The sequence below is a fragment of the Electrophorus electricus genome, chromosome 7 (assembly GCF_041902795.1).
Source record: "Electrophorus electricus isolate QZ-2024a chromosome 7, ASM4190279v1, whole genome shotgun sequence".
NCBI lineage: Eukaryota > Metazoa > Chordata > Actinopteri > Gymnotiformes > Gymnotidae > Electrophorus > Electrophorus electricus.
Window position 1 is genome coordinate 31767746 of NC_137503.1, and position 26065 is coordinate 31793810.

Sequence of the window (26065 nt, forward strand, 5' to 3'; positions counted from 1 at the left end):
AAAGAGGAAATATGAAAATGTGTTAATTTGTAGTTTCTCTGTATGACCTCCATCATTATTTACAAACTCCAAAAACCTTGTTTATTTATAGTTTCAGACTTTCACACTCCCAAACACATACACACAGAATAAAACGCAGCCAAAGCATATATCACAATGCAAGACACATGTACAGAACAGGAGCAAGTCTGGCTGTCAAGTGTGGTACAAAATACTGCCTAATGTTGCCCACCAGTCACCATATCTCCAGGCCAGAGAGCAATTCACTTTAGTCCCAACTTCATTTCAACCGCAGGTCACGTTATTGACTCAGGTAAGTGCCCATCCATCATCAGAATCACTTCATCTGGCCCGCCCATCACCAAAAGCAAGGTGAGCGAATGCAAGAGTCCAAGTTTGCTTGGGGAAACAGTTAGTCCTTCTCATCCGTGTCCTGTTTGGGCTTCAGCTGGACGCCGGCTTTGTGTCACCTGGTGGGTGTTAATGTAGTTGCCGTGAAGGCACTGCTGGTGGCTGTCTCCTGACACACACACACACACACACACACACACACACACACACACACGCACACACACACAGAGCATGGTATGAGTAGTAATAGAGGAGTTCTCTTGTTTTTATTACGATCTCATGGCTCTGCCAAATCCTGTTGGCAAAATGACAGTGATTTAACGGCTTCAGTGTTTACACATGTTTATGATATCATGCATGCCAGATAGTGCACTTTGAGAAACTGTACTACGAATAATTGATTAAAAATCTAAAGTGTTACATTCTAATTCTGAAAGAATTTCTTACATAAAACTTTCAATATTTCCTGACACTGGTCTCTGTTCCGCCAGCCAAAGCAAATACAACGAAAGATAAAACTATACAGTGAGAAATTTCGCCATCTAACAGCTACATATCTACCATAATTGTTTTCAATTTCACAATCTTTTCCTTCTGAGATTGTGTTTTCTTAAGACGAGCCTGGGAAAAAGATCGTCACAATAACATGTGTGTCTCGATGATTTCTCCACGAGACTCTGAGACTGAGTTGGCACGAACCTCCACACATGCTTGACTCCGTGCTCTGGGCCGTCACAGACTGGGTCTAAACGTGTGAGAGACAGAGAGTGTGTATGTTGGGGGAGGGAGCGTTCCTGCAGCGCGGATCCAGGAAAGATCCCTGTGGAGGCTCAGGAATCTCACTCTCTAATGGAGCTGGCGGAGGGAGAGGCTTTCTGGGATGGGAACGGGGAGAGGGCAGCTTCTACTCTCCCTGATCTCAGCAAGTGCCGGACAATCAGATGAAAAGAGGTAGACGATGGAAAAGAAAGCAAATCAGGGTCTGAAGAAACCGAGCAGACCTCACAGCCTGGAAACATCAGTGGCAAGTTCTGGAGAAAGCTGTATTACTACAGGCTATTAAATATCATTTACTGTGATAAATGGGGAGAGTGAAAGAAAAAGCAGAAATGAAATGAATGAGTGCGAGTGCTTTTGGCAGGACAAAATCAGGTCACTGTGAGCAGATCCACAGTGCACAGCTCACAGATCTAAGATCAGCGCTTCCAAGTGTACTTGGGACGTATCCAGATATGCACCAGAGAAACTAAGCACCACTCCAGCATCTAGACTATCTGAGTAAGCCTGCTGGTCCTGAATCAGTTTTGTTTTAGACACCTAGTAAAATCAGCAGCACGACATTGACTCTTGCGGGTTTTCACGATATGAATTTTTATTGTTTTGTCATATTAGAGTAAGTACGGCTTCACTGTAAGTACAGATAAGGTCAAGGTGAAATCGTGGATGAGCACAGGCTGTTCATTCGAGAACAAAACCGGCCAATGAGAATGCTTAGGTGGACATGAGGGGTGAAGGTCAGAGGGTCAGGCCTTCGGCCGGCTGCGTAGACACACGGGGGAAGAGCAGAGAGGCGATGACACTACAGAGATACCTGACCGAACCCAGGACCCGCGTCGGGGAAGGCGTGCGAGCATTGGGAAATGCTTCAACAGAGGGAAACAAGGACCAGGAGAGAAGAGACATGCATGACCAAGAGTGGGAATGTGAGAGAGAGCGGGAAGAGAACTGGGTGAAATGAAGGAGAGAGGCGGGTGGGTGGGAGAGGAAAAGCAGGAGAAGAGGGTGGAGGTTCGGGCCAAGCCATGTCGGAACCCCAGAGGAAATGAGGTGGAGAGGAACCAAAGGAAAGGCCAAAGTGTGAGGGAGAAGGAGGGATAGGCAGCAGGGCACACGACGGAGGGGAAAACCGGAGTGAACGGCAAAAAACGGAGGGAATGGCGGAAGGAATCAATCCAAACGGGGGAAGCAGCGGAGCCACGAGGCAGGGAGCGGCCATCGGAACGCCAGCGGCACGGCTGAGGAGTGGGATTCCTGAACTAGAGTGGGACGCGGAGTGGGAAGAGGTGTGTGGGACGCGGAGTGGGACGCTCACAGATGACCCAGTGTGTGGCCATGGTGGAGGCTCCACCCGAGAGCCTCCAACGCACTGCTGCTTCACCGCGGCCCTGATACTCACAAGGTCCTCTAAACCCGAGCAGCACTACCAAACATCCGCGTGAGATCCGTCCTGATTTACTGCCTTTGTGAGGATTCGGGCCACCGAGCGAATGTGGGGGGTGTGGAAACATCCTGATCTGAATGCTGGGGAAAAGATTATGGAAAACACATTTTCCAGTAGAGCTCCACCCATCTCAAGTAACCTCCACCCTCACTGAGGCGATGTTCCAACTCAGGTCCGCGTGTGCGTGCGTTCAAGCTCTTTTTTTTTTAAGCGTTGTTGGGGTTTTTCTTCCCCCTTTGATCTGTGGCCGTACGCTGTTTTATCATAGTAAATGTGTGCAGGGAAAGATCAACCGCCACTGTCATTACGGAAACACAGAAACACAGCGTTACGGAAACACAGAAACACAGAAACACAGCGTAATGAAACGTAATGAAACGGAAACACCAACGACAACACCAAGGGTGTATCCCGGAAAGGCCAGAAATCCCTACCATGTGACTGATGTGTTTTGCATATACAGATATGATTGCCAAATAATTCCTCTAAGAGAGCAACACAAGAGTACATTAACGAGTACATTAACGAGTTTCTGATGCCAGACTTCAGACTCACATATAGTGGTCAGTCCAAGGCAGGAGCTTGGACACTATAGAATGTATTATATGTGGAATGGGGGGGGCCTTTGGCATTCTGCCGGTATTTAGTCATAGGGGCCCCAAGCATTTCCATACTGAGCCTATTTCAGCTCAGACCCACCTCAGACCATCAAGTGTTGATTAGTTTATTCAGGTGTACTGTGAAGGGATAGAGTGAATATGTGAGTGATTTGAGCTATTTCTCCCAAAAAAAAAACTTAAAAAAAACATTTAAAAAAAAGACCTCCATATGTTAAGCACCAATCCGAGTGGGTAGTTCAACCTCGCCGGGACCTTCACAGCCCACGCTCGACGCCCACGATAGTACTGCTGAGGCAGGTATAAGGGCAGGGTGAGAAGGATGAACACAAACGCCTTCATTAAGGTGTCACACCTGGAGGATTCGAGTTCTTAAACTTCCTGTGGGAACCCAGACGACGTGTCGGGTGAAGTGCAGATGAAGAAGGGCTGTGTGCTGGCTGGGTAGATGTACCTGGGCACACTGGGAGGGGCTCGGTCAGGGCGTGCCGACGCCTGCGTGGAGTCTGTGTGGTTGGGGAGGATGGGTGTGGAACAACCAGAGCGGACCGGCAGGGAAGGCGCCAAGGGAGCAGGGCCACGAGCGGGGGCCAACGGGGCAGAAGGAGCTCTCTTAGGAGCAGTGGCACCTGGAGGAGATCTGAGAGAGAGAGAGAGAGGTTGAGCATGAGTACGGATAACAGGACATAAGACGTAACCACAAAGGTGGTTGGTGGTGTAGTGTATGTGACTCACCCCCCACAACATCCTTAACCTTTCACCAAAACCTCCCCAACACTCTCAGCTGGTTAGAATCACCCACATCAACCTCTGAGATTATCCTGACCGTTCAAATCCAGTACAATTTGTCCATCGCGTCAAAATCCACAGCCCCCAGCCACGCCCGAGCTGCCTCGCCCGTGTCCCACCTGTGGCTGGCGGCTACTTGCAGCCAGGAGCTGTCCACGGGCGGTGGCAGCGGCGTGGAGGTGGTGGAGGTGGCGATGTCGGCGATGATGGCCAGCGCCTCCTTCAGGGCCGAGTGGGTCCGCAGCACCTCCTCCCGTCGCTGGGCCTGCTCCGGGGACTCGTCCATCAGGACCGGCTGATCGCCGCTGGAGTACAGCTGAGCTAGCAGCTCCGAGTGGATAAACTCCTTAACCTGCAGGGAGGGCGGAGGAGAGTGGAGAAAGGAGGGGAAAAGGGGTAGGAGAAATAAAGAATGAGGGGAGACGAATGAACCTGAATGAGCAGTGTTTATTGATACAGGACTCTGGGCCGCTGATAAACCTCCACTCATGCTGGTCTACGATCTGGAGGAGTAACGCTCCACCGATCTTCTACCCAACCAAACAGCCTAATGCTTCATCCCCCACAGCGCCCGCTCGGGAGGCGTGGCTGAGGGCTTGGGGGCGGGGCCAGACGGGGAGGGGCGGGGCTGAGCGCAAACTGACGTTGTTGATCATCAGGTGCATGATGGTCTTGGGCATCAGGTCTCGCACGCTCTTGTAGACAATGCTCATGTAGGAGTCCACCAGGTTGCGGATGGTCTCCACCTGCCGCTCCAGCTGCGGGTCCATGGAGAAGTTCTCGGCTTGGCCCAGACCCTCACCCTCCATCTGACCACCAGGGGAGAGAGAGAGAGAGAGAGAGAGAAGGTGACGAGCCGGGAACGGAGGCGCAAGGCCCGGGGAGGGCGGAGGAGCGGCCGATTACGGGCGCTGATGCTGCTGAGCTGCAGAAGGAGATTGTTTCAGAGTAGGAGTGAGAGAGAGGGGAAGAAGGTGAAAGAGAAGAACAGAGAGAAGAACTGGAGGTTTTCTTCAGCACACAGTAGGGGTGTGGTACAGTTGTGTCTAAACTAATTACGGGCAGCCCTGACAGAATTCTGACATCACTCAGCAGGTTTCATTGATTCAGAGAGGAGGGGAGAAAGAACAAGAGAATGAAAAAGAGAAAGAGAGAGAGAAAGCAAAACATGAGTGCGCTGATTAGAAACAGAGATTGACGGCCCTCCCTCTCTGCTCCTCAGTACGGTGACACAAGAGCTAAAGAATGCAGGCAGCCTGCTGATGGGGGAACAGCCGGGAGAGAGCCAAGCAGTCTAACAGCACACACACACACACACACACACACTCACACACACACCCTCCCACCCACACATGCACGCACACACACACACACACGCGCATCCATGCACGCACAAACACACACATACATACACATGCACCCACACATGCACGCATGCACATACACACAGGTAAGGTACACTCTTGGAGAGTGGACACACACTTAGAGAGGAACACACACACACACACACTCACACTCAATGAAAATGCATGGCAACACACACAGAGTCAATGCACACATGCACGCTCACACTCAGAGAGAACACACACATGCATGCTCACACTCAGAGAACATTACAACTCAGATACACTAAAAGTTAAGAAGGCAGACGCAAACTGCAGCTTTACGTGGGAAATGTGTTTTCTTCATTCTAACTGCCTGTTTTGCAGAAGGCTGCTGCTGGCACGTGTGACCCTACGCAGCGTAGCTTCACCCTTTCCAACAGCGGTGTGGGATATATACGATAACCAGGCACAGCACGCAGATGCAAAGCCTTCCTAATCCCTGGACACACGCATCAGAGGGCAGTCTGGAGTAAATGAATGGGGCAGGTAAGTTGTTTGTCGGGGTGGACCCCGGTCCTGGGTGTGAGGCGGGGGCCTTACAGGGGTTTTCTCGGGGTGGACTCCAGCACGCAGCAGAGAAGCCTTCCAGCTGTCCACCTCCTCCTGCGTGTCGCACGCCAGCTCCAGATGCCTGTAGTCCTTGTACACGTTCCTATAGCGACAAAAGCCATGCGATCAGTCTGTGGCCATGGCAACGCTCGCACTTGCATACAAACAGACACGGTGGAAGGAGGGCGCGTCTCCCGGCACCCCGGCGCCTGCTGTGACCTCACGGGTCAGCCGGGGGGGGGGGGGGGGGTGAGTGTGTGTGTGTGTGTGGGGGTTTCTGGCTCACATCTGTGCCTATCCAACCAACACCCAACTCTACCTGGCCTTTAGGGTTTCGCTCTTTAAGCCGGTTAAGTAATGTTTTCGCATCTTTGAAAAACATGTCTTCTCCCGGAATTCTCAAAGGACCGTCTCCAAGGCCTGGCTTACATTGGAATCTTTTTCTCCCAATATCTTCCAGTCCTTCTCCCCTCTCTCCTCTTACCCCTTCTCTCTTTCACCCTCCACCCTCATCTCTCTCTCTCTCTCTCTCTCTCTCCCCCTCTCACGGTGGTTTAGCTCCAGGACAGGCAGGAATCTGGAGTCCAGCTCCTGCCATCTGTTCCACATTCCCCCTAATGACTGCCTTGTTCCTCTCCTCCTCCTGTCCTCCCTTATCCCTCCCCCACTCCACCCCCACACCCCGGGTGAGCAGCCTGTTGTTTGGCTTTGTTGTGCTCATATAGGGTGAGGGAGGAGGACGCGCCCCCCCCCCAGCTCATGGTCTGTGCCACCCTGCACCTCCAACCACCATCAAGGAAACAGGACCCATGGCTGAGGTGGCAGAGAACATGAGCGCAGGCGCGCATGCACATGCACACGCACACACACACCCTGTGCAGTAATCCACCCATACAGACACACACACACACACACACACATTGTGCCTTTAGTACTCGCCCGCACACATATACATACTTAATCCACACATTACACTTAATCCACCCATAAACACACACCCAAGCACACACACCTACACACACACACACACATAAGTGTGTGTTCGCATAGACACACCACCGCTCATCTGGATTCACACGCTCACACACACCCGTGTGATTCACACAAAATTCGCACAAACCGAATAAACACTCAAGCATGCCTTCTGCAGCACTAAAAAAGCATTCCAACAGAAGCCACATGCCACAAAACCACATTTCCACATACCTCAAACTCGTAAACTTCAGATACCAAACACTGCTTTAGAAAGCTCTGTTATAAGTCAATGGTACGACGCCTAATTGGCTATTGCTTCAATCTAAAGAACGTTTCAAAAATGCCTGGACAACTTAATTATAACCTCTGCTATAATAACAAACACCACCTACCACTCACCCATATTCCCTAATATTTCTGCCATCATGTGAGGTACCAAAACATAAAAATGGACCTTAAAAATGGACTACTCTGTGGAAACGCCGCAAAACCAGCCTTGATTAGCCAAGAGGACTGAAGCAAAAGCAGAAATCACACACCTACACCACCATACACACCTACACACTGACAATGAGACACAACACCTACACCACAATACACACCTACACACTGACACTGAGACACTACACCTACGCCACCATGCACACCTACACACTGACACTGAGACCACATCTACAACACCATACACACCTACACACTGATACTGAGACACTACACCTACACCATCATACACACCTACACACTGACACAACACCTACGCCACCACACACACCGACACACTGACACTGAGACACTACACCTACGCCACCATACACACCTACATACTGATACTGAGACACTACACCTACACCATCATACACACCTACACACTGACACCACATCTACACCACCATACACAGCCACACACTGACACTGAGACACTACACCTAAAGCATCATACACATCTACACACTGACACAGAGAACACATCTACACCACCATACACACCTACACACTGACACTAAGACACTACACCTACAGCATCATACACACCCACACACTGACACTGAGACCACATCTACGCCACCATACACACCTACACACTGACACTGAGAATACATCTACACCACCATACACACCTACACACTGACAATGAGACACAACACCTACGCCACCATACACACCTACACACTGACACTGAGACCACATCTACAACACCATACACACCTACACACTGACACTGAGACACTACACCTACACCACCATACACACCTACACACTGATACTGAGACACTACACCTACGCGACCATACACACCTACACACTGACACTGAGACCACATCTACACCACCATACACACCTACACACTGACACTGAGACCACATCTACACCACCATACACACCTACACACTGACACTGAGACCACATCTACACCAACATACACACCTACACACTGACACCATATCTACACCACCATACACACCTACACACTGACACTGAGACACTACACCTACACCACCATACACACCTACACACTGACATTGAGACACTACACCTACGCCACCATACACACTTACACACTGACACTGAGACCACATCTACACCACCATACACAGCTACACGCTGACACTGAGACACTACACCTACACCACCATACACACCTACACACTGACACTGAGACACTACACCTACACCACCATACACACCTACACACTGAAATTGAGACACTACACCTACGCCACCATACACACCTACACACTGACACTGAGACCACATCTACACCACCATACACACCTACACAATGAGACCACATCTACACCACCATACACACCTACACACTGAGACCACTTCTACACCACCATACACACCTACACACTGACACTGAGACCACATCTACACCACCATACACACCTACACACTGACACTGAGACCACATCTACACCACCATACACACCTACACACTGACACACTGACACTGAGACACTACACCTACACCACCATACACACCTACACACTGACACTGAGAACACATCTACACCAACATACACACCTACACACTGACACCATATCTACACCACCATACACACCTACACACTGACACTGAGACACTACACCTACACCACCATACGCACCTACACACTGAGACTGAGACCACATCTACACCACCATACACACCTACACACTGACACTGAGACCACATCTACACCACCATACACAGCTACACGCTGACACTGAAACACTACACCTACACCACCATACACACCTACACACTGACACTGAGACCACATCTACACCACCATACACACCTACACACTGACACTGAGACACTACACCTACGCCACCATACACACTTACACACTGACACTGAGACCACATCTACACCATACGCACCTACACACTGACACTGAGACACTACACCTACGCCACCATACACACTGACACTGAGACACTACACCTACACCACCATACACACCTACACACTGACACTGAGACACTACACCTACGCCACCATACACACCTACACACTGACACTAAGACCACATCTACACCACCATACACACCTACACACTGACACTGAGACACTACACCTACGCCACCATACACACTTACACACTGACACTGAGACCACATCTACACCACCATACACACCTACACACTGACACTGAGACACTACACCTACGCCACCATACACACTTACACACTGACACTGAGACCACATCTACGCCACCATACACACCTACACACTGACACTGAGAGACTACACCTACAGCATCATACACACCCACACACTGACACTGAGACCACATCTACACCACCATACACACCTACACACTGACACTGAGACCACATCTACACCACCATACACACCTACACACTGACACTGAGACACTACACCTACGCCACTATACACACTTACACACCGACACTGAAACCACATCTACACCACAATACACACCTACACACTGACACCACATCTACACCACCATACACACCTACACACTGACACTGAGACACTACACCTACAGCATCATACACACCCACACACTGACACTGAGACCACATCTACGCCACCATAGACACCTAAACACTGACACTGAGACACTACACCTAGCCCAACATACACACCCACACACTGACACTGAGAATACATCTACACCACCATACACACCTACACACTGACACCATATCTATGCCACCATACACACCTACACACTGACACTGAGACCACATCTACACCACCATACACACCTACACACTGACAATGAGACACTACACCTACACCACCATACACACCTACACACTGACACTGAGGCCACATCTACACCACAATACACACCTACACACTGACACCACATCTACACCACCAGACACACCTACACACTGACACTGAGACACTACACCTAAAGCATCATACACACCCACACACTGACACTGAGACCACATCTACACCACCATACACACCTACACACTGACACTGACACCACATCTACACCACCATACACACCTACACACTGACACTGAGACACTACACCTACAGCATCATACACACCCACACACTGACACTGAGTCCACATCTACGCCACCATAGACACCTACACACTGACACTGAGACACTACACCTAGGCCAACATACACACCCACACACTGACACTGAGAATACATCTACACCTCCATACACACCTACACACTGACACCATATCTATGCCACCATACACACCTACACACTGACACTGAGACCACATCTACACCACTATACACACCTACACACTGACACTGAGACCACATCTACACCACCATACACACCTACACACTGACACTGAGACACTACACCTACGCCACTATACACACTTACACACCGACACTGAAACCACATCTACACCACAATACACACCTACACACTGACACCACATCTACACCACCATACACACCTACACACTGACACTGAGACACTACACCTACAGCATCATACACACCCACACACTGACACTGAGACCACATCTACGCCACCATAGACACCTAAACACTGACACTGAGACACTACACCTAGGCCAACATACACACCCACACACTGACACTGAGAATACATCTACACCACCATACACACCTACACACTGACACCATATCTATGCCACCATACACACCTACACACTGACACTGAGACCACATCTACACCACCATACACACCTACACACTGACACTGAGACACTACACCTACGCCACCATACACACCTACACACTGACACTGAGACCACATCTACTCCACCATACACAGCTACACGCTGACACTGAGACACTACACCTACACCATCATACACACCTACACACTGACATCGTTTGTGTTCTCTTACCACAGCTTTCCGACATCTCCCTAATTAAGTAGCCAATCAGACCCAGCCACACCTACCCTCAGAACAGAAGCTGTGCTTCTTGGGAAAATATCTTCATGAGATGGTGGAAGGGGCTAACACACTGGCAAGGAATGTGAGAGTGTACCTTACCACACCGCATTTGTTTGTGTGTATGTATGTGTGTGTGTGTGTCTGTGTGTGTATGTATGTGTGTGTGTGTGTGTATGTGTGTGTATGAGTATGTGAGTGTGTGGCTGTGTGTGTGTGTATGTATGTGTGTGTGTGTGTCTGTGTGTGTATGTGTGTGTATGAGTATGTGAGTGTGTGTCTGTGTGTGTGTCTGTGTGTGTATGTGTGTGTATGAGTATGTGAGTGTGTGTATGCACATAAACCTCTTTGTGGAAACCAAAATGTCCCCATGATGATAGCAAAAGATTTTCACCTGGCTGGGTCTCATAAGGAAAAAGTGTTTTTATTAAAAACTGTTGCTGTAAAAGAGACTAAAAGAGGAGAATAATTCCTTTAGAGTTTGAGGGAGGTTTAGATATACATCATATATAACATTATATATACAAGACAAAAGAAATACCCAACAAAGATAGTAATACAAGGCTGTGTGTTTGTCTGCCTGTGCTTGTGTGTGTGTGTGCATACGTGTGTGCACTGTGGCCACCAGTTCTGACTGCAGTCCGTTCCCAGTTTGTGTCTGACCGTAATGAATGTTAGGGAAACTCCCGAGCAGAGCGTAGCCAGGGTTTTGGAGCGAACATTCCAGAGGGGGAGAGCAGAGGACAGAGAGGACCTGGTCACAGCACCCAGGAGCAGAGAGACAGCCCCCGGAGCAGAGACACAGCCCCAGGAGCAGAGAGACAGGCCAAAGAGAGACACCATCCATCTGGGAATGTGTGTGAGCTTTAAGGTGTTTTCTTACAAATGTGGATAATTTCCCTAACCATTTAATGATAAATCAAAGAACTGAGTGTGTGTCATGAACTTCTGTGAGTGGCTATGCAAACAGATACACACACGCATACACACACACACACACGCACGCGCACACACACACACACACGCACACACACACACACACACACTCACATACACACACTCATTGGTCAGTGCTAGGGCTGAGCTGTGAGTCAGTGGATTGTGGTTTGTCTGTAACTAGCTGTGTCTCCAGTTCCCAGTCTAAGGCCTCACGCATTCTGAAAACCACTCAAATACAAACCCATGGACCCACACTATATGTGTGTGTGTGTGTGTGTGTGTGTGTGTGTGCGCGTGTGTGTGTGTGTGTGTATATGTGTGTGTGTGTGTGTGTGTGTGTGTGTGTGGTTGTGTGTGTGTGTGTGTGTGTGTGTGTGTGTGTGTGTGTATATGTGTGTGCGTGTGCGTGTGTGTGTGTGTGTGTGTGTATATCTGACCTCTGCTCAGTGTTAAACACAGAAAAGCCGTGCTTGCTGGACATGAAAGTCTTCTCCACATCCCGCACCTTCAGATTATCCAGAGGCAGCATGTACTTCCTCTCCTTCTCCTGAGGGGTCAAACATCAGGCAGAGGTGAAGGGTCAAGCTTTGTAAACAGGAGTCCAGCACACACTGGGCTCAAGAACCCACCCACAGATAACACAACCTAACAACCTGCCGAATGACCGACAGACAGCACTGCCCTGACAGACATGTTTCAAGCAAAATCCACTGGAATTGAATGCATCTGATCACATGACCCGCTGTTGATCACATGATCTGGTGGCTTAGCGACTAAAGCAGAGTCCGTTCAATTATGAAAATTCTATTTGCTTGAGTTTTCCCTTGTTTTCTTTTCCCCTCACAAATCACCTTTTATAGCTCCCCTATCTTTTAACTAAGGACACATTCTTTCTTTACGGAAATGACTCCAAAACCCCTCATTCTGGTCAGGAATCGTGAGTTAGTGTTTGGATCTGACGTGGACTGGACGTCTAAACCATGTGTGTCGACGTTTTATGTCTTTGCCAATCTTCCACAGCTGACTCAGCCTGCTTGTGGTTTGGTGATCAGCTGACTAAGCCCGCGTTGGGTTTTGTGATCAGTTGACTCAGCCCTGATCTCCCAGTCTGATCTTTCCATCTGATCTCCCAGTCTGATCTCTCCAGAGGAGAATATCCATCAGTGGTCAGTCACCTACCAGTGACCTTTGTCAGCAAGATCTACCTGCAACACGCCAGTCAAGGACCCCTAGAAGTGCAAGCGGGGCACAGTCACCCTGCAGCCCTGAGGGCTGCTTCTCCTGCCAACGCCGACCGAGTTTCTGCTTAGGAAAATAAGTCTGAAATGGAAAATGATTGGAAGAATGATGGAAAGCTGTGTAGTCTAGTGATGACTTAGATTTACTAAAAGAGCGTAGTTCGTTTTTCATAACGAAATGCTTCATCTTCTTAGCCATTTCTAAACTGAAACTGACATATGAAAAAAAAAACAAAAAACACTGAACACTAACTAACGTAATAGAAAACATGTTGAAAAAAGAATGTTTAAACATTTCAGAAACATTTCAGGCACTGGAATGTTCTGTTGGATGTAACTGCTGCCAGAAAGACACACAACAAAATGTCATTGGTCAGTTTGGGGTCACATGAGCAGTGGAAATGATCAGGTGGAGTCTTTATTGATTTTTTTCAGCCTTAGAAAACCCAAAGCTGCAAACACCCAAATTACTCCCCTAGAATCAAATGAAATCACATTAGATTGTTTCACAGATTAACCCCAATACTGCAACTTTTTATGTTTGCACCAATCCTACAGATCTATATCCATGTAATCACAGTGAGCGTAGCTGCAACAGAGAGTAGGAGAAGTGCGGCGGAAGGAAAGCTGGGAGGTTCCAGGGAGGGAGAGAAAAAGAATGAAAGAGGGATTGAAAGATAGAAAGAGAAGGCCCACATGTGGAAGTCATTATTCAGCCTGAGCCTCTAAAACACAACATTTCTCAAAGGGGGGGGGGGGTTCTCTCCCCCTCCTCCTGAACAGGAGGGGCCGGGGTCTCAGGAAACAGCTCGGATTACACCGTGAACAACGTCGTAGAGGAGAAGTTGGAGAAAAGGAGGGAAAAGGATGAAGAGAGTGCGAAACTCCCCAGACGGAGGTGGAGGTCGCGTCTGATGGCAGTTACGGCGGCGTGGCCCGAGCGCAGGAGGTCCTGTGCTCTCTCCTGCTGCTGTTCTCTCTTCTTCTTTCCTCGTTTCTGCTCACCCACTCCCACTCACTCATCACACCCCCCCTCGAAAACTTTCCCCTTTTCCCTTTCAGAGGGGCCCACTTCCTGCCGAGGATTTTTTGGAGGTTGAAAAAAAAAAAAGGGTCCGAAAAGACTGGCTGGTGTTAAGACTACAACATCTGGTACCACTTTAGCAGGAGAGGGAGAGAGAGAGAGAGAGAGAGAGAGAGAGAGAGAGAGAGAGAGAGAGAGAGAGAGGGGAGAGGGAGAGGGAGAGAGAGAGAGAGAGAGAGAGAGAGAGAGAGAGAGAGAGAGAGAGAGAGAGATGGGCCAGGAAAGGTCCAGGGAAGGAGTGGGTGTACAGAGGACTGATGGAGGGAGAGCGGGAGCGGGAGAGAGGGAGAGAGAGAGAGAGAGAGAGAGAGAACAGAAGTGAGTGGGGAGTAAAGGGCTGTTGGTGGAGGTGTGGATGGCGGAGCGTCGAAGCGAAGGATCGAAAATCTTTCAAAAAAAAGGAAAAAAAGAGATAGCGCAAGGACGGACCAAATCGATTCCCCCAGGGTCCCATCAGCCCTTATATGGCTAGTGGGTCCCTCCCTCTCTGTCTCTCCCTCTCTCTCCCCCTCTCTCTCTCTCTCTCTCTCTCTCTCTCTCTCTCTCCCTCGTTCTCTCACTATGCCTTCCCTAAATGTGCTGCCAGACTGCCGGCTGTGGGAGCGGAACGTGCCACGTCAGGACGGGATACTCGAGTGGAGCGTCGTGAGGGAAGCGCACGACGGATCCGGCGCCGCGGCGGCCCTTCGGACTCTGAGCAAGAACCGGACGGACCTGACGGCTGAACTGCGGAGTGCCGCTGCCTGACCTTGCCGCTCCCCTTCACCTCCACCAGGAAGGGAAAGAGAAAGAGAGAGAGAAAGAGAGAGAGAGACATGGAGACTATTTCTATCTTGTTTATTTTCTATCTTCCACCTCCTCCTGTGAGTGTCTGGGCCAGGAGGAATGGGGCTGAGCAACAGACCAGAGAGAGAGAGAGAGAGAGAGAGAGAGAGAGAGAGAGAGAGAGAGAGAGAGAGAGAGAGGGATGGATCTCTATCCTGCTCCGTCATCCCAGTGTTCAGACTACCTGTTCAGGAACATACTGATGTACAGTAGTCTGCACATTGGTTAGACTGTGCATGGAGTGGCCTCGAAGATGTGACCTCTCCGCGGGGCAGTGCGGGGCAGCTCCGCTCGCCGACTGGTCCTGTGCGCTTTCTTTATATCGTTCTCCAGTGTTTGTTCTGGGGATTACCGAGGTTTGTACTGTGTGTGATCATGTACGCGCCTATCCGTGAGATCTTAATGGCTGTGGTTTAAGGCTGATCAGATCATGTGACTTTGCGCTTAGCAGTCAGCGTGACGTGTGTCTGTGGTTCCGATAACCGTGGACTCTTTAGCTGCCTCTAAACACACTTGTGACGCGACGGTGAAAGTTTCGCATGTGTAGCATGAAAGGCAAAAACCTAGCAAACGGAGAGTGTGAGGGCGAGTGTGTGATGTCTGGACTTAGCGGTGCACGTGTGCAGACGAAGGGTGGTCCAGCACTCAGGGTGTCGGGTCAGGCTGCTGAGACATCGCTTCACTTCCAGTACTGCATATGCAGAAACAGATGCTGGCACAGGCCTGCGAGCTAGTTCTCTTGCACCAGCTTTCACACACACACACACACGCACTAATCCACATGCCGTGTCCTCTCGAATACCCTGTATATGTTAACATGCTCTGATATACAGATACTGAAACACACATGCGCGCGGGTGCAGAGCTGGAGAGACAGCGGTTATGCTGGGGGTGAGGCAGTTGGAGGAGTAGGAGTCATCTGTTTTCCCTCACGTGGAGCGGCTGTGAAATGGAGAGAGAGAGCGAGGGAGCGAGCGAGGGAGGGAGGGAGGGGGGAGACGGAGAGCGGGAGAGAGGGAGGGAGGGAGGGAGGGGGAGGGGGGTGCTACAGGAATGTGTGTCTGTTTAGTGTTGGTCTCATTTACCCAAAGCAATGGCACCAAAAAAGAGCACTAGCAATAGAGACATCAGTGATTATACACGTGTGTGTGTGTGTGTGTGTGTGTGTGTGTGACCTGTCCCCATGGCAGGCTGCAGGAGGTGAGGAAGGTGTAGGAGTCAGGAGACAACCATGAGGGATCTCGGGTTCCCTGTCTCCTTTCCTCTCTCTCTCTGTCTTACTCGGCAGGCTCTTGGAGACTGGTGTTTGGACAAAGCCTTACAATTTTCCTGCCAGGAATGTGTATGGTCCCAGAGAGACTGCCAGCTACACACACACACACACACACACACACACACACACACACAGAGAGACAGACAGAGAGACAGACAGACAGAGAAACAGTCGAAGCACAAGACTGATGAAGTATGAAATAAAGACGAATGCAAGAAAAATGAAGAGAAAGCAACAGGAGAGAGAGGGGAGGGAATTCCACGCACACAGACCTACAGGAATGAGGCGCAGACAAGAATACGGGACTGAAGCTGACAAACGTTTTCACGCCCGTTTCAGAAAGAACGTTTCTTAGTCTTTACGGCTGAGAGGGAGCTCGACAGATGCAGAAGTGCACAAAGCCTTTGATGTGAAAATCTACAGTGTTTGAAGCCAGACAGGAAGAGGCAGAGGCCGACTGTAGCTGCAGCATCGGTACGCCGGCCAGGGCGGTGTGCACGCACGGGGGAATGGCTTTGGGCAGACGGTTAGGAATACATGCATACTACGGCATCCACTTTTATGATCAGTGTTTCCTGAAGACTTTCTGTCCTATGAATGCAGTTACAAGCTGTTGAGTTCTGTGCGATTATCCACAACATTCACAAGTTATTTTTCTCTTTTAAAGAACGCGCTTGCTTTAGTATATGGGAGCAGTAACATTAGGGATCTCAATGCCAGTGTTTTTTTTTTAATGACACTTAATAGTTTCTGGAAAAATGGTGGCAAAAATGTGAGAGCAGAATACTAATGCATTAGACAGTAAGTGATACTGATGGTAAAATGCATTCAATTTAAAAGTGGATACAGGCCATGTTTGGTCAGTGTCCAGGTGCATGTGCATGACAGTGTGTTTGTCGTGTTGTGCAGACATTGCATCTGTAGTGCGTGTTGGGTTCGTATGGGTGAGTACTTAAAACACAGAAATATTTGTTTAAGTTTGTGTGATGCCTAAAGTTATGTCATGTCCACTTTATTATGCACATGTAGGCTTTCATATCGTTCTGTGTTTGTGTTAATGTGTGTTTACTCATCATTTGTAACTGGTCCAGGACCTACGTGTGCTTGTGTCAGAGAAAGAGAGAGAGAGAGAGAGAGAGAGAGAGAGAGAGAGAGAGAGAGAGAGAGAGAGAGTGTGTGTGTGTGCTTGTGTTTGGCTTGGGGGTGATCCAGCTGTGTCAGGGTGATCTGATCCAAATGCCTCAATTCCCAACAGAGGGAGAGAGAGAGGGAGAAAGAGAGGGAGAGTGAGAAAGTGCAAAAATTAGAGTAAGGGGGGCATCAGAAGGGCAGAAGCAGGGGGCAGAGAGAGAGGGAGACTTGGTAAGGGAAAGGAAACATTGACGGAGGAGTGTAGAGGGGCAAAGGAGGAAGAGTTCATGTTTGATGACCGATCCTAGGCCAGCCCCACAGACCAAAGCCCTACTAATCTCCTATCCCAGCCGCTCCCGAGACGACCCTGCTACTCCCATACATGGATCGTTAAGAAATGCACTAAAAGTTCACCAAACTAGTTTAAAAAACAAATGCACTTCTGGCACGAGTCCCTGTTCACAAATGTGTATGTGTAAGTGCGAGTGTGAGGATGCGCCAGGTGGTTCCTCCTGTGTGCTCCCTCCCTCCAACGTTTCCCAATGGCAGGCCATGCTGCCATTGGCTGAGAGCGTTGTCTGTCTGCCTGTCTACACTTGCTGTGCAGAACTTCCTGCACCTGTACAGCAGGCACAGACAGGCAGACAGATGGCAGCCCGCCTGGCAGGCCACACAGCAGGACGGACGTGTCGGCCAGCCAATCGCGACTCGCCAAGACACCAGCGTGCCAGCGTTGTGGGGGAAGGCGGGGGGGGGGGGGGGGAGGGGGGGGGGTCTCCTCCTCACGACCTCGGACTGCCCGAGCCTGAGCGTCTTCCTCTTCTGAAAGCCATCGTTACGTAAGAGCAATTCAAACCGATGGAATGAAGGAAGGTGAGTGTGTGTGTGTGAATGTGTGTGTGTGTGTGAGTGTGTGTGTGAGTGTGTGTGTGTGTGTGTGTGTGTGTGTGTGTGCGAGTGTGTGCGAGGCTGCCTCACCTCATCGTCTTTAAACCAGGACAAGCTCTCTGCTGTCAGCATGAACCAGTAGTCCTTGGACCCCCCCTTCATCAGACTGATGTTGCTGATGGTGAGCCAGCCCTTTCGGATCACCTGCGGAATGAGGGAGGGTCAGGGGTAAGAAATAGTGGGGCTCATGAGTGACAGGGTGGTGGGGGGTCACAGATATGGGTGTGAGTTCCAAAGCTCTCGGGAAGGGGGGGAGACAGTGAACGGAGGAAGGTGGTTATTTGGAAAAATGAAATAAACGAATGACTGTGAGTCTTTAGAATGTGAACAGAAACACATTAAAAGTGAGTAAAAGCTTCCCTGTGTGTGCGTATTTTAAAAGGGGTGGATGAGGAAGTAGATGGGGGGGGGTCCATGCACGCGCGGCCACGGCGACAGCACAGGCCTGCGGAGGAAAAGAGGAAGAGCGATGCTGAAGAAGCTCAAGGGAGGAGAGACTCACGGGAGCGACGGAGAGATGAGGGGGTGGAGGTGAAGAGAGAAGGGGAAGCACGCGGCCGAGCGAGAGCTGGACACCATACGGTCGTCGCGCCTGCTCTCGCGAGCAAGCACTTCACCTCCTTAATGTCCACCACGTTAATTACAATCAGTCAAACAAAATAAGCAAACTTCATAAAAAAGTTGAAATTTCTGAGATTTAACTCAAACTGGCGTGTGTGTAGTACACTCTCTGGAATCTGATGTTGGGAAGTCCAGCAGGTCTCTACGGAGTAGTTACGGAAAGACCATCTAATGGTAAAGCAACGACAGCTATCACATACCAGCAAGGAATAAACTTTGGATGGCAGTGGTCAGTGCACACTAAATCTGTCATCTCCAACATATGAGTAGTGTCAAGACAGCAGCAGAGAAATAAATAAATAAGCAACACTAAACCAATCTTCATTGCCCTTCCTCCCCAGTCACACACACACACACACACACACACACACACACACACACACACACACACACACACACACACATAGAGGATGGCTTAAGATCAGGAGCTATGAATATGAAAGTTCCATTGGAGGCAATTCAGATCTGTTTTAAACATTAACATACACTGACCTAACACACACACACACACACTCATAAAGGTTGTAGCCTGATATGCTCAGTGTGCTGCAAAATCCAGACAGATTCAGCCCCAGACAACAGCGTTGGGGAAAAGCAGAGGTGCTTTTCATGGGCCACAGTGGTTGCAGCCAGTTAAAACCAGCTGGAAGGCCCACGTTGAATCGAGGAAAGGGCAGACAAGTGACTGGATTTAAGAGTCTTTAAGCTGAACAGGTGCTGTACGCGGTGTTTGAGTGTGCAGTCAGCGATTTTAAACCAGTGGTTAACGGACACATCCTTCGATGTGGCCATCAGCTAGCAACAGGAGGGCCGGAAAGGAGAAAAAGGTGAGACCTGTGCCACTCTGTTCAGCGCTCTCCCATTCATACACACACATCAAACCCCCCCCCCACACACACACACATACACACACTGACAGAGCAAAGCGGCATGACGACGATTTTACAGTAGCAAGGCTTACAGACACTGGGCTCGTACAATTTGACTGGGAGGTGGAGCAGCTGCACCCTAAAATATCAGAAGAGAGAACAAAGCCATTACACTGGCACCAGCAGTCACTCTGATGAAGTTAGAACAAGACCTACAGCGGAGCAAACAAGTCACGAAGTACATTATTCACGCATTCTTCATACAAGTCTCAAATTTAATATAAATAGTGAAAATGTGGGGCTGAACGCAAACAAAATGGCTTCAAACTCAAAAACACAGTAAAGCACGGGCGTTTAATGAAGGATTTTATATGTTTAAAGTGAAGCGAGGAGCGGCGGCACTCTGGCTTGACAGTGCCCCCTGCAGGATGGGCTTGGTAGTGCATAAGAGCAACCCAGAGTGGAGACATTGGGGAAGGGGCTGCATCGGTTACATATGTATGTTTAAAACATTACAAAATGAACAATAAGCTAGTATTCTTCATTACTTCTTAGCGATTTGGAAAGCCGTCGTTGCCAAGTAATCACGATATTTTAGGGGCAGAACGACCTATTAAATTTGTGGGAAGAAGCTGGTGGCAGCTGGTGGTTGGAGGGGAGATGAGGGGATGAAGGGGGCGGAAACACAACAAACTAACATATTAACAGAACACACCACTGGATCACACTAACAGACCACGGGGAACAACACAAAGCAAGCAGAAGACGCACTGCCCCAGACTCTCCGTGTCCTGCGGTCTGACCGACACGAGCTCCGTCAGGGTCGCCGAGGGACTAATGGACTCACCTGGTTCCCTGCCGAGGCCTTTGTGCTGGTGGGGTTATTTCTCTGCTGGGCGCTGAAAAAAATACAGAGGGATGAGAAAGAGAGACAGATGTGCAGCTCGACCTGTCTGGGCCAGGCGTCTGTGAGGGACTCACTTTGCAAATCCGATGAAGTCCTCGTGGTTGGTGTTGATGTAGGAAAGCTGGATCTCGATGGAGAGCAAGACCTGTTCAGAGACATTACAGCGTGAAACGATCCAACTTCATTCTGGACCTGTAGTCCACTGAGCTGTGCAGACAAACGGCCAATCAGGCGTCCCGCATGACAAATGGCCGATGAGGTGGGCTGCGGGACAAACGGCCAATCAGGCGGCCCGCATGACAAACAGCCAATCAGCACAGCGTCTCACCTGCTCTTTGGCTTTGCTCTCTCGCTCCCGAATGTATGTGGTTACGATCCGCTCCGTCTCCTCCCGTAACTTAGGAAAGATCCCTAACTGAAGAGGGCAGAAGAACAGGCACACAGGCAATCATCAGTAACCATCAGTCACCCCCACACAGGGCAAGGTGAGTTTCCCAGTCCTTTACACTGCCATGGTGCCCTTATATAAACACTTCCATGGTGCCCTTACATAAACACTGCCGTGATGCCCGTACATAAATACTGCCATGGTGCCCTTACATAAACACTGCCGTGGTGCCCGTACATAAACACTGCCAATCTGCTTTTACATAAACACTGCCATGGTGCCCTTACATAAACACTGCCATGGTGCCCTTACATAAACACTGCCATGGTGCTCTTATATAAACACTACCATAGTGCCTTTAAATAAACACTTCTGTGGTGCTCTTACATAAACACTGCCATGGTGCCCTTACATAAACACTGCCATTGTACCCATACATAAACACTGCCAATCTGCTCTTACATAAACACTGCCATGGTGCTCTTATATAAATACTACCAGAGTGCCTTTAAACAAACACTTCTGTGGTGCTCTTACATAAACACTGCTATGGTGCCCTTACATAAACACTACCATGGTGCTCTTACATAAACACTACCATGGTGCACTTATATAAACACTTCCATGGTGCTCTTATATAAACACTGTCGTGCCTTACCTTACTAGTGCGCTGCTTCACTGTGGTAATGAGCTCCTGGACAACCATGTCCACACACTTCACACACGGCCCTTTCAGCTTCACTATCTGCTTCTTCACAATGGCCTCGAATGCCAGGTCCGGTGTGAACAGGCCTGTCCTGGACCAGCAGCAAGCAGAGTGAGACACACGAAGGCGAAGGCTGAGGAGAAGGGTCCGGCCGGGCGGGGGGGGGGGGGGGGGGGGGGGGCTGACCTGATACCGTGGATGTTCTTGATAGCGAAGCTGATCTCACGACGCAGCTCTTTCTCATCAAACTCCATCTGAGGGATGGAGAGCGCAGGAGATGTCGCAGAAATATGAGCACAGGGTGTTAAACTGCATGCCTTAGAGGAAGTGTGTGTTCGCTGGTGACCACCTTGACCAGCTCGAAGGGGAAGCGCTCGTGGAAGATGCGGTTGATTTTGGCTCCTCCCGAGAGCTCGACCGTGTCCACGTGGTCACCAGAGCCTTCAATGCTCTTCTCAAAGTCCAGACCAAAGTGCTGGATCAGTCTGGATGACAGAAAGGGAGGAGGACAGGGATGGTTGGTGTAAGGGGTTTATCTAAGGGGTTGGTGTAAATAGGTGGTGTAAGGGGTTAATCTAATGGATTGGTGTTGATAGTTGGTGTAAGGGGTTAATCTAAGTGGTTGGTGTAGATAGGTGGTGTAAGGGGTTAATCTAAGTGGTTGGTGTAAATAGGTGGTGTAAGGGGTTAATCTAATGGATTGGTGTTGATAGTTGGTGTAAGGGGTTAATCTAAGGGGTTGGTGTTGATAGTTGGTGTAAGGGGTTAATCTAAGTGGTTGGTGTAGATAGGTGGTGTAAGGGGTAAATCTAAGGGGTTGGTGTTGATAGTTGGTGTAAGGGGTTAATCTAAGTGGTTGGTGTAGATAGGTGGTGTAAGGGGTAAATCTAAGGGGTTGGTGTTGATGGTGTAAGGGGTTAATGTTGATAGTTGGTGTAAGGGGTTAATCTAAGGGTTTGGAGTTGATGGTTGATGTAAGCGGTTAATCTAAGGGGTTGGTGTTGATAGTTGGTGTAAGGGGTTAATCTAAGTGGTTGGTGTAGATAGGTGGTGTAAGGGGTAAATCTAAGGGGTTGGTGTTGATAGTTGGTGTAAGGGGTTAATCTAAAGGGTTGGTGTAAGGGGTTGGTGTTGATGGTTGGTGTTGATGGTTGGTGTGAGGGGTTGGTGTTGATGGTTGGTGCTGATAGCTGGTGTAAGGAGTTGGTGTTGATGGTTGGTGTTGATCATTGGTGTAAGGGGTTGGTGTTGATGGTTGGTGTTGATGGTTGGTGTAAGGGGTTGGTGATGATGGTTGGAGTTGATGGTTGGTGTTGATGGTTGGTATAAGGAGTGAACCAGGTTCAAATGCTTTGTGTTATGTGTTATGTTTGTATTTGTGTTATGTGTTAAAAGTGTTGAGTGAGAGGTCTGGAGAGTTTAAGGGTCTGTGAATGTGTATCTGTACTGACTCACTAATAATTTACATGAGGCATCATCTAGGTGTGTGTGTGTGTGACTCACTGCATCAGTGCTTTGGTCTTGCGTGAGGGGTCATTGGGGTTCATGTGTCTGTATTCCTCTGCCTCTTTGTCCAGGGTGAGGAGCTCGGCTTGCAGACGACTACGGAATGCTGGTAATGTGTCCCGGATGTGATTGGTCAGTTGCTGGGAACACATCAACCAGGGGTCAAAGGACTAGTAATTACAAAATTGCTGTGGTCTGCAGTTAAATTCTGACCTTATGGCTCCTGCGTGGACATTTAAAGCAATTTAAATCTTTGAAGTTACACATCTTTCAGTATTCCATATGTAGAACAAAAAGAGACACCACAGCTGCTATCATCTACTTGGTTCTCCCAAAACCATTTGATCAGACTGAGGTTCAGTCTCCTCACAGTGTGACAGGTGTCAGGTAGCTAAGGAACCTCTGTCTCACATGTTCTTGTTCTGTCCTAATGAACATGATTACAGGGTTCACAGGATTAACTGCTTTTCAAAAATGTTCAAGAAAAAATCTTGCCCCACACTCCAATTAGACAATTCTGGAATGCTCTGACACACTGCTCACCTTGCCCTACACACCATAGCAGATCTTCATGACTATGAAATGGGTGCAGCTAAAAAAGTTCTACTTATTACCGGGAAATCCGAGAATGTCCCATGCTTTTAAAGGAAGTTGAATGAGAGGACTTTTATTATATAAATGAATCAGTTGCGGATCCTTCTGGAACATGTTCAGAGAATGATGCCCCCGTTTTATGTTGTATTAAATTACTGGGAATACATCCACAGCTAATCAAACAGCATATTTATTCATTTGCTTCTTCATTTCCTCCCCATCTTTCTGTCATTTGTTCTGTTACTTTCTCCACCTCTCATCCTCTCATTCTCTCTTCGTCTCTTTCACTCATCCTTTCTTTCATCCCCTCTCTCTCATCCCCCTCTCTCTCATCCCCCTCTCTCCCTCTCTCATCTTCTCTCCCCCCCTCACCCCCCCTCTCTCACCTGGTTGAGGACCCTCTGCAGGTAAGGCGTGCCCATGTAGTCAGCCATGTGCCGGTATGCTGGGTGGGAGAGGAAGAACAGGTGCTCCGCCGCGATGGCGGACCCGATGTCCTTCTTCCCCTCTATGTCCCTCTGGCTGCGGTTCACCACTCCAATGTAGCCTATGGCAACCACACACCCATACGCTAGTGGACTGTGTGTGTTTCTGCGTGTGTGTGCATGTGAGAGTGTGTGTGCGCATGTGAGAGTGTGTGGGTGTGTGTGCACGTATGGTTGCATCTGTGTACATGTGTGTGTCTAATGCATTAGAGTGCGTGGGTAAGTGTAAGGTTCCTGCCCTACAGCTAGTCCAGCCCCTCCAGGTTTCCCCTGGCTGGAACCCAAACCCCGCGGCCCTGGACATATCAGCTCCATGACCTCATCCAGATATCCTTACAGCCAGGCCGCTAAGAGTCAGAGGAATGTGCGTACTACCATGTCAAAATCTGAGTAGTGTTAGTGTTAGTGACCCTGTTAAAACCTATATGCTGATTATGCTGAGAACCTGGACCTTCCCGTGCGGTCACTGTCCTTGTGACAGGCCGGCAGAGGCCTGAGGGCACAGCGTACTGACCGAACCCGGCGTACCTCGGCGCAAGGGCAGTAACCTGTTCTCCAGCACGTCCCTGGCATCCGTGCCGTCGTCCATCAGGTCCAGCTTGGTGATGACACCGATGGTCCGCTGACCTAGATGGCGGAGCGGAGGAGAAGAACAAGGGAAAAGCAGAGACGATAAGGGAAGAAGCACAGTCATAGCACAGTGCGTGAGAAATGGGTGAAACAAAGCTGTGGAGAAAGCTACGGCTCCGACTGAGTAAAGGTGAACGCCGCGATCACTAAGAGCGAGAGGAAGCAGAAAGAGAAGCTGACAGATGGTACAATCCATTAAAGAGGAGCTCGAGAACAAGAGAGCGGGGCAGGAAGACAGCAGGATAGAAAGAAAGAAGTAGCACAAGAAAGCAGCCTGGAGCAGGGTACGCGGCCACGGGGCCGGCTCTCTCGCACTCACCCTGTGGGTCCACGTCTTTGGCCAGCTTGAGGGCGTCCGAGTTGGCCAGGTCCATGTTGGCTGGGGTGACAGCCAGGATGAGGCAGTTCTCCTGGCAGATGAACTGCATTATCATGTCTCTGATCTGGTACTCGATGTCTGGTGGCTGGTCCCCCACTGGCACCTTGGTGATGCCCGGGAGGTCTATCAGAGTCAGATTCAGCACTGGGAGGCAGAGAGAGGATGCAAAAAGAGAAAGCAAGAGCGAATCGGAGTGAAGGTTAGAGAGAGCGAAAGTGGAAGAACAGAAGAGTGAAAGAGAGGAAGGTATTTTCAATGAAGGTGTGCACCATTTATATT

At 49.5% G+C, this 26065-nt stretch overlaps 1 protein-coding gene across 6 annotated transcripts in view; it reads right to left on the reverse strand.

The window, feature by feature from the left end:
• Window positions 1-55: 55 nt before the first annotated feature.
• dnm3a (dynamin 3a) overlaps window positions 56-26065 on the reverse strand; it is a 32657-nt gene continuing 6647 nt past the window's right edge. For 3 of the 6 annotated variants that reach the window (XM_027025996.3, XM_035523943.2, XM_035523942.2), the window contains exons 5-22: window positions 25727-25930; window positions 25306-25404; window positions 24679-24839; window positions 23696-23838; window positions 22542-22677; window positions 22379-22446; window positions 22145-22283; window positions 21427-21513; window positions 21173-21243; window positions 21039-21090; window positions 20301-20330; window positions 18732-18845; window positions 12640-12749; window positions 5904-6015; window positions 4623-4787; window positions 4098-4330; window positions 3644-3829; window positions 56-520 (exon numbers count right to left, since the gene is read on the reverse strand). In XM_027025996.3, coding sequence (XP_026881797.3) covers window positions 481-520; window positions 3644-3829; window positions 4098-4330; window positions 4623-4787; window positions 5904-6015; window positions 12640-12749; window positions 18732-18845; window positions 20301-20330; window positions 21039-21090; window positions 21173-21243; window positions 21427-21513; window positions 22145-22283; window positions 22379-22446; window positions 22542-22677; window positions 23696-23838; window positions 24679-24839; window positions 25306-25404; window positions 25727-25930 — 2150 coding nt within the window. In that variant the 3' untranslated portion in view covers window positions 56-480. Of the gene's footprint in view, window positions 521-3643; window positions 3830-4097; window positions 4331-4622; window positions 4788-5903; window positions 6016-12639; window positions 12750-18731; window positions 18846-20300; window positions 20331-21038; window positions 21091-21172; window positions 21244-21426; window positions 21514-22144; window positions 22284-22378; window positions 22447-22541; window positions 22678-23695; window positions 23839-24678; window positions 24840-25305; window positions 25405-25726; window positions 25931-26065 lie in introns of those variants that run through there. The other 3 variants (XM_081717297.1, XM_035523944.2, XR_014124484.1) reach the window with 3 other exon arrangements.